The following is a 9,579-nucleotide window of genomic DNA, read 5'->3' on the forward strand; positions in this document are numbered from 1 at the left end:
AATTATCAGCGTTTCCCCATTCTCTTCATCTTTTTACTTCGTGGTAATGTATCAGATTCCTTAGTCAATTCAGTTTATATCACTCGACTTGTAAGAAAATCATAAGACAAAAATCGAAATCCCACACTTTTAATATATGTATGTGAATGACAAATAAGTATGCATGTAATTTTTAATTTGACTGTCCTTGGAAGTTACCCTGGGGATGCATCTGAAAAAGAAAATGAATGATTTTTGGTTTATCCATTATGCAGTGGAGTCATTTTCCTGGAAACAGATTTATAGGACTTTAAATTATTTCTCAGGGAACGACGCTCTGCACGGACAGTACCGTATGGATCAGGATATCACGGTCATCCATGCTCAATAGCGTACACCTGGTCTACCTGTGCACAATGCTTCAGCAGAGCAGTGTCCACGTTGTTTGTTTGAACTTGTGAGTGGGAAGAACAGTGTTGACCCTGATACACAGGTGTATTATGTAACGCAGATCTGAGTCTCACTTTTCGCAATTTTGATGTTTTTAATAACCAGAAAACGACTGTAATTCCTATCCTATCTTCTACGTATAAAGGTAAGTAGAAAAAAAAATGTATTTGCAATTATAGCCGTTTATTCAAAAGTCTTAAAATTAACATGCACGTGTGCAGACAAGCTTTTATTGATTTATGCAAAATTGTTTCTTTTCATTCCTTTTCACACGCTAAAGTAAGCATGCGTCTCCATTTTGTTATGTTATATACTTTTCATGTGGATCCTCTTATATCACAGTGGAGTTAATGAATTATAAGATATTATGGGGTTTGTAATTATACTTTTTAAAACTTTGCTTGTACAGTACAATAATTTTGGAAAATTTCAAAACGTCATAAATTCTTTGTTGTTGTCCTATTTCAGATGAGTTTTGAGTCAGTCAAGGCATGGCAAAGGAGACATGAAAGTGACATTCCAAGATATCGAAAGGACCCCTCCCCCAGTAAAATGGTTCCTTTATTCATTTCCCTCACGTACAAATGCCCCTTCTCCCGCACTTGATCCAAATTGCCCAAAATTTATCAAAACGTTTAGACTCTAGTATACTTCAAACTACTAAGCCCTTAGCGTTTTTAAAATCTGAGATATCTAAGACAACGTTTGAGAAGATAATAAACAGTCATGCATATATACCTAAAGATATATTTGCAATAGCACACATTCATATGTACGCACAGGACGGACAAGACAACAGAGTCAAACCATTTTTCCAGACCAGTGTGAAGACAACAAGATATGTGATGCCACTCTGTACTTTATGTACAATATATTTCACAATACTAGTATTTAAATCTAAAATGCCATCATTCTAAAATGAAAAAATATTAAAATGTATTAAAATTGTATGGACTTGGATCAAAGTTCGCTGATTTAGACCAGGAAATTTCTTTACGTTTGTAATTGCTACCTATACAAAATAGGATTCAGTGATCATAACGATACCAGAAATCCTATACATATTTAAATATAAAAGGCTGTTTATACATCTACGCCTTCTGGGAAATAACATTTGGCCATAAAATGCACTTCTTGAGTCAATATAACTAATGAAGTAAATCATGACAGGATTCTAGACCGGAGTGTCTCTGTTCATTTTGTAACCACGTAAATCTACTACTGTGGGTGTAATCTGTATTCTTATATGAATCAATATACGAGGGGATCTCAATCATTCAGATGACCTTGACCCTCATTTTTGAGATAAAACATGGTAAATCTATCTGGCGGTTCCCACCTTAATCTAGTTCAGGAATATATGTGCAAAGTGTAAGACGTACGAACGTTCAATTACCAATTACACTTTGATATGTTTAACGTCTTGACCAGAGCTAAAAATAACTTAGGGAATATCATGACAGAGATCCAAAGATCCAGCCAAATTATTTATCTGTCGTATAGACATTCCACAAGCCAGCAATGGAACTTAAAACTAAATGAACAGGAATGTTTATTAATTCTGACACCCCAAAATCCGACGTTTTAATGTGGGCAAATTATGGAAATTACTGTAAAACAAATACAATTTCTTAGGATGAAAATGTTCTTATATTATGCAAAATTTCAGTTTTTATTGTGAATGTATTTATTTATTTATAGGGGCTCACCTAAATATGTTTATTGTTGGTTAAATTGGTTATTAGCAAATTAATTTATTTTTCGTATCAACAAAAATGTTTTGTTCTTGATTAGTAATGGATATTCCCGTACTACTGATGAACACTTTTATTTTATGGATAAAAGCGTTGGCCTAATAAACTAGAGTAAATGGTAATAGAGAGTATAATGTCTTAAATATATTATATTGACTATACTCACAAGATAATGTCTTAAATAAATATACGATACTAATTAACCTCTCAAAGTAATGTCTTAAATGTACGATATTGAATATAGTCACAAGGTAATGTCTTAAATGTACGATATTGAATATAGTCACAAGGTAATTCTTAAATGTACGATATTGAATATAGTCACAACGTAATTCTTAAATGTACGATATTGAATATAGTCACAAGGTAATGTCTTAAATGTACGATATTGACTATAGTCACAAGGTAATTCTTAAATGTACGATATTGACTATAGTCACAAGGTAATGTCTTAAATGTACGATACTGACTATAGTCACAAGGTAATGTCTTTAATGTACGATATTGACTACAGTCACAAGGTAATGTCTTAAATGTACGATATTGACTATAGTCACAAGGTAATGTCTTAAATGTACGATACTGACTATAGTCACAAGGTAATTCTTAAATGTACGATATTGACTATAGTCACAAGGTAATTCTTAAATGTACGATACTGACTATAGTCACAAGGTAATGTCTTTAATGTAAGATATTAATTATACTCACACGGTGCATGAAATTTCTAAACTCTGTGTTCGTCACCTGTCTATCACCTGTGCATATAAAGAAATTGGTTTACAGTTAAAAGGAGCTATGCTGAGAGATACTTTACAATTAAAACTTTTCACAAAATCGTGGTTTAAAAAGTAGCGGGAGTTGTTACACGATTTATGTAACGCAGAAAACGCGAATCTGCGTAAAAAATGTACTACATAGCTTACAAGGTTCATTAAGTCATGAAACTTAAAAGTCGATTAAACAACACACGAACGGCTAAACGAAGCGTGTATGTGTGTGTCTATATGTGTGTGTCTCTGTGTGTGTTATTTTCAACGTAGCTATAACAATGTTTCAGTCATATCGCTACGATGTCTGCAGTGTGGCAGTTTAGAGTGATGTGTAGCACTTGGGCATCATGCCGCAAACATGGAGCATCATGTCCCACCCAGTCACATTATCCTGACACCAGACCGACCAGTCCTAACACTAACCTCTTAATGCTGAGCGCCAAGCAAGGCAGCTGCTAGTACCATTTTTGTAAGTCTTTGGTATGACTTGTTCAGGATTCGAACCCGCGACCTCCTGCATCCGAAGTGGACGCTCAAGCCACTTAGCCCTCCGGGGCATTTTATATAATATTTTGTATAGCTTCGTGACTTTATGAATCCTGTAAAAAATGAAATTCAAATCTTATATTTAATATAAAAATAAATAACTGAACTTCACTTCGTCAATTGTTTACTCAAGTATTTTTAAAGAACACAAAAAGGGCGCATGAATATATAAGTAGTTCCCTTCTGGCGTCATCAACTAACATCTACTTTTCTGCATAATATGCTGCAATGTTAACCAATAAAAACGCTTGTTAATATTTTAAATAGGATAAGAGCACTAGTCAGGTCAGGTCAGGTCATCGATATGCATTCCTATGGATAACCCCATGTATAACAAAGGTTAAGATTCCTAATTGTTTAATCCGAATAAATTTAAAACTAAACAACAAAAGAAACGCGACACATAACAGTCACATTTTTCAGACACACTGACATTTGTTAGCTTAATACACATGTTTTCTCTTACTTCTACTCGTCTTAATAAGACGCTTTTGGGGACAAAATAGATCCAAGCGCTATATGGAACTCCACAAACAGCGAAACGGTTTGTGATTCAAACATGTGCAGCGAAAATTCCGGATCGATAACCAATCTGATCATAAAACATATATTGGTATGGATAGGGCTCGTTTACAAAACCGTTTCGGGTTCCTTGCTTAATATTATTGAATTGACGCTTACTTGTCAACTACATTTCGCCATAAAATAATTATTCCAAGATAAATCCATGTAAACAACCAACTTGAAACGAAAATGGACACAATGATTTATGTGGTTAGTAAATGATATCGTTCGATAATAGTCGCTCAAACTTCGATTTCGAAGCAAACTGCCTTTCTGCAAATAAATATGGTTCCATATCAGAATCAGATCCTATGATATTCCAAGAGAGCAATACTGGAAATTAAAACGTCACATACAGGAAACATGTACGTTGAATTCGATATTAAACATGGTGTTCCATTGTTGTCTAATTTGTGGATGCCACAAACCCCAGTTAAAAGTCTTACACAAAAAGAGCTCCAGTTAAAGATATATTCACGAATTTCTCTGCTCTGAGCTGCTCTTTGTTGAAGAAAAACCTAACTTGTTAAAAGCATGTCACTATCTTCAAAGTCTAAAATCAATTAGAATGTCCTAAAAGGCTTAAATCAATTAGAATGTCGCTAAAAGGCTAGAATCAATTAGAATGTCCCTAAAAGGCTAAAATCAGTTAGAATGTCCGTAAAAGGCTAAGATAGATTAGAATGTCCCTAAAAAAGCTAAAATCAGTTAAAATGTCTCTAAAAGGCTAAGATAGATTAGAATGTCCCTAAAAGTCTAAAATCAATTAGAATGTCCCTAAAAGGCTAAAATCAATTAGAATGTCCCTAAGAAGCTAAAATCAATTAGAATGTCCCTAAACGGCTAAAATCAATTAGAATGTCTCTAAAAGACGGAAATCAATTAGAATGTCCCTAAAAGGTTGCCCAAAAGAAGCAAATACCTTGAATGACAAGACACAAATTCAATAATAATATAGTCAATGCTAACGATATTCTAAACTTCAATATAATTTATGACTAATTTCTTCAATAAACTGAACGTTACCAAAACGTTTATAATTAAGCAAACTCGACCCAAAACAGCCGAAATTAAGTAGGTAAAATCACACAGATCAAGGTATACATCGTGTGGTGTACAACCTATGATGTTTGTTATCTGAAGAGAAGGTCCAATCAGAACAACACAAGTTTACTTACCAGTCGGATCCTGAGGCAACAGATGGCGATAACAACGATACAAGTTTGCTTAACATTCTGATCCCAGGACGAGATTGGAGCTAAGGGGACGCCTGCTACAGTTAGATGATTAAAATTATGCCACGGAAACGCTTAAAATGCAGAAACAGACTCATTGCCTACTTATTTACATCCGCTCCTACCACTACATGACATTCCTCGATCCGTCCCTGTATCTAGAGTTGCCATTGGTTGTTACAGCGACACAGTGGTACATACCGTCTAGGTCCAGACGTGGCAGATGGTGGGTGAAGTCATCGGCGGTCAGATAACGATCGTGGTTGAAGTCCAAATTATAGAAGAAAGCAGCGGTAGTTGCGTGATCGTCATGGTACGTCTCTGACCAGAAGTTGATAAATTCTGTTTCAGACACCTGCAGATCAACTGTAATTATAACATTTGTGTTCTCAGAAAACATCAAGGAAAAAAACAACTCAAGAGATTGCACTTTTGTTTTGCTTTATATTTAACGTGCGATTACTTGTGATAACTAAATTATGCAAATATGATCATCTACTATTTCTGAGAAATGTATCTTCCGATTATAAGCCTTCTTCAAAATACAGAGAAAGTACAGATTAGAAAATCGCTATCACAGTAACTTTGGGAAATAAATTTATATATTTTCAATATGCCATCCAAGCTGTTGCATATATATAAATATTCATACACAGTTTGCTTTGTGCCAAAGTTTGCTGCACCAGGAGGTCAATGTTGAGCTCCATAGTTCAAGGTCTTTCCCCGTGTGTTTGGCAAACGTTAAAACAACCATCCCTTTATAGTCATAGTTCATGAATGATCAGTAATTAATTACATAAAGGCATTTAAAAATCTGTTTCAAAACACACAAAATGGTATGTCCTGAATCAGTTTCGTCAGTTGGTTACGACTGACGTTACAAAATTGAAAGCGTTAAAGCAGCGAAAACTCATCAATAACTTTGAATATTTTAAACATACCAAGAATGAAAAACTAATGTACTGTTGAAATAATATTGTATTAAGTTTTGCGACATAGTATAACGATTGCCTTACAGTTTTTGTCCCATCTATAAACAAACTCCAGCACCAGTTCACCCTCGCTGACATGTCCGTCATGATTTTCGTCCATATCGAGCATTACTAGCGCAGTAACCTGGTCGACGGTCAGCCCATGCATGTTTGCCCTGAAGATGATTAAATTTGCATAGTCAATTAGTCTGACACAAATTATCTTTGCAACGTATTCATATAACTAAAATTTTTACTAACAAAAAGGAAGTATACATCGGCAAATCTTTTCGTATTTGGGTCATGCTTCTAAGAATTTAAACAATATTGTGTCGTAGCAACATCTAGGTGACTAGATACAATAGTCGACAAATTCGGGGTTGGATCCTCGAGTGACGAATACCATCTAACCCCTTTACACTGCTTACACTTTATCACTAAGATCCTTGACCAATTCCAAGTTTGTTGAATATATATATATATATATATATATATATATATATATATATATATATATATATATATATATATATATATATATATATATATATATATATATATATAGTTTCTGTTTTGGTCCGAGAAATGAACGATTGCATGTTTACTTCAATGCGAACATGTACAATGTGTTTATGCCAATCTGTCCACACTTTTATATATATATATATATATATATATATATATATATATATATATATATATATATATATATATATAAGCATTCATGTATGCATGTACTTTTAAAGAATATATTATAAAGTTGAATTAAATTGATTTTACCCAAGAGTTGCCTCAATTAGAATAGCCAACAGGAAGTATGTAATCATCTTCACGTCTGAAATAGACAAAGTATAATATTTGTAAGATTACATCTTCTGTATGCTACTGCCAGTATCACATTGACAGCAGTCGATACCACGTTGAATACCTCTTCTCGTATAATGGGTATAATCATCTGGGTTCTGGAACTATGACTTCAAAATATCTTTTATACATGTATATAAAATTACCATCAAGAAAAAGTCAGATTTTATGGGTCTTTTCCTTTTAATTATCCGAGCAAACATAGTGATTATAACTTTCAAGCAAGTTTCGAAACAAATTCTATAATCATGTAGATTATTGATTTTGGTTCTGATTTCCTCTGCATAAGCGATGTTCATACAAAATTACAGGTTACGAGATACATTTGTGCATTAAAGAGTCAAATACATTTTAAATCCAGAATTTCCGCCCAAAAATTTAAGTTGATGATAGAGTGTAACAAAAATTAAAATAATTAAGCAGTCAATAGGTGTTTATAATTGATTCTATTTCATATTCCGTGCACCTGTATGAAGTGAGAAGAAAATGAATTTGTTTCTTTGCATGGCACATGAAAGCAAAATAAAATTATTTCAATATACTTAACATAACATCAACGATAATGACGTATGTAAGAAATATGTAAAAATGTAAGAAAGGAGTAAAATGAAAGAAGGAGAAAAAATGTAAGATTGGAGTAAAAATAATAGAAAGGAGTAAACATGTAAGAGAGTAAAGATGTAGGAAAGGAGTAAAAATGTATTAAAGGAGCAAAAACACAAAATTTAAAGAGTCAAAATTTTACCTATGTTAAATATCATTACCTGAGCTGAAGAAGAACCTAAAACCACTACTAAGGTTTGATACTTTTCAACCAAATTTATATATTTAGATACATAGATAACCCTGAAAGAGGTTATCTGACCTTCCCAATCGAACGTGGCTTAGTGCATCAGAATATGTGCTTAATTTTGCAACAGTTTGATAATCCCGCCATCTCCGTCTTCTAAATTAGTCTGTTGAATTAGGATGCATATCATATGATAGGTTCACAAGTGAATGACCAATATATATCAACAACAACTATAGCAAACATCAAGCGTATTTTGCATTTTCCATATTTTCATCCTCTTCGTAAGTAACATGACAAAAAAGATTATTTTTTATTTATCAAGATGGCACATTTCTCCCCGATTCTTATCCTGTACATTTAACATGCGGTTAATTATCCATGTAAAATTATTTTTAATTACTTTTCAGCATAAATTTATATCTTGAACCATCGAGTACTAATTTATAGAAAAGTATTGCAATCGCATGTCAACTCATTTATTTCGCAAAAGACATTTGTATCTCTTTTAGCTGACTGATCTCTGTATACACACTTTTGTTTATGAATACAATTAATACAAAATTTCAAATTTTACAGTTGTCGCTTCAATAATTGAGCTTTATATATATATATATATATATATATATATATATATATATATATATATATATATATATATATATATATATAAAGGTTTTTCTCTTGATATTGATGTACCGTAGTAGTAGCAAATAAGAGATTTCTGGCTCAAAAAAAACCCAAAAAGGTCCAAACAAATGCAAAGTATGACCTTTTGGCCACCCATCAGTTACCAGTGTCTCACGATATACCTAACATTTTACAAACGTAACGTTATCGTCAACGTTGAAAAGAACGTTAAAAGCAAGGCTGGCGTTAAAGTCGAAACGTATTTGTTTTGGACCATTTTGGGGGTACTCGATCCAGAACCCCTCATTAATTCCTACCACTATGCCACTGTGCTGCCTTGGATTATTTATAACTTTAAACAAAACTGACGTATGAAGAACCTTATGCTCGAAATCCTTCAAACTCCATCTTAGCTTTACCACTATCGTTAATATATCAACATTAGATATTAGAAATATTTTATTTCATGATGGTAAAGATAAAATTTTATTCTACCGCTTACTCGACGACGGCTCTCAAATAAATCTTTCATGGCTATTTTCTGAAGCGGATAATTTTTATCAGCAGAAAATACTTTTGACCGATGAAAATCAATGGTAAGTTTAGTATTTTTTGTTGACTGATCGGATCATGTAAATATTATTAAACCTCGCTGATAATTGTTTCCGCAATTGTTCGAGATATTTGAAATTATCACTGTCATCAAATCTGACAAGCGAGAGTTTTAGTTTGTTAACAGCGTCAAAACCGCTGCTGAAACATAGTTTGGAAATTTCATTGTTAATTTCAACTGTCAACTGTATACCGTCAATCATAAGATACTGTTATGTGTCACTGTTAGTTTTTCAAACATTATTATTCTTAATTTTAGATTAAATTTTTACTTGATCTTTAGACAAAATTTCATACCTAGTCGCAAATGATAATATCGAGAATATTGTATTCGGTATTATCACATTTCCTCAGTGTACGATAATGATCAAGTGCAAGTGTATCAATTCTGTTTTCACAATACCTCTTGTC

The 9,579-nt window shown here is 33.0% G+C and overlaps 1 protein-coding gene across 1 annotated transcript; it reads right to left on the reverse strand.

Annotated features, from left to right (window-relative positions):
• Positions 1-113: 113 nt before the first annotated feature.
• LOC149775289 (uncharacterized) lies at positions 114-7,944 on the reverse strand. The gene is made up of 6 exons (XM_089943004.1): positions 7,882-7,944; positions 7,053-7,107; positions 6,318-6,448; positions 5,503-5,667; positions 2,895-2,941; positions 114-211 (listed from the first exon to the last, which is right to left on the reverse strand). The coding sequence occupies exons 1-6, from the start codon at positions 7,895-7,897 to the stop codon at positions 173-175; spliced, it is 453 nt and encodes a 150-aa protein (XP_089799130.1). The 5' UTR covers positions 7,898-7,944; the 3' UTR covers positions 114-172.
• Between the last annotated feature and the right edge of the window lie 1,635 nt (positions 7,945-9,579).

The sequence above is a fragment of the Sinohyriopsis cumingii genome, chromosome 19 (assembly GCF_028554795.1).
Source record: "Sinohyriopsis cumingii isolate HCF-2022 chromosome 19, ASM2855479v2, whole genome shotgun sequence".
Taxonomy (NCBI): Eukaryota; Metazoa; Mollusca; class Bivalvia; order Unionida; family Unionidae; genus Sinohyriopsis; species Sinohyriopsis cumingii.

Coding starts and splice junctions, on each gene's coding strand:
- LOC149775289 (XM_089943004.1), bottom strand. Junction 6,449..7,052: donor CTAATTGAGGCAACTCTTGG/GTAAAATCAATT, acceptor AATCATCTTCAG/GGCAAACATGCATGGGCTGA. Junction 2,942..5,502: donor GCCACGTCTGGACCTAGACG/GTATGTACCACT, acceptor TTATATGCACAG/GTGATAGACAGGTGACGAAC.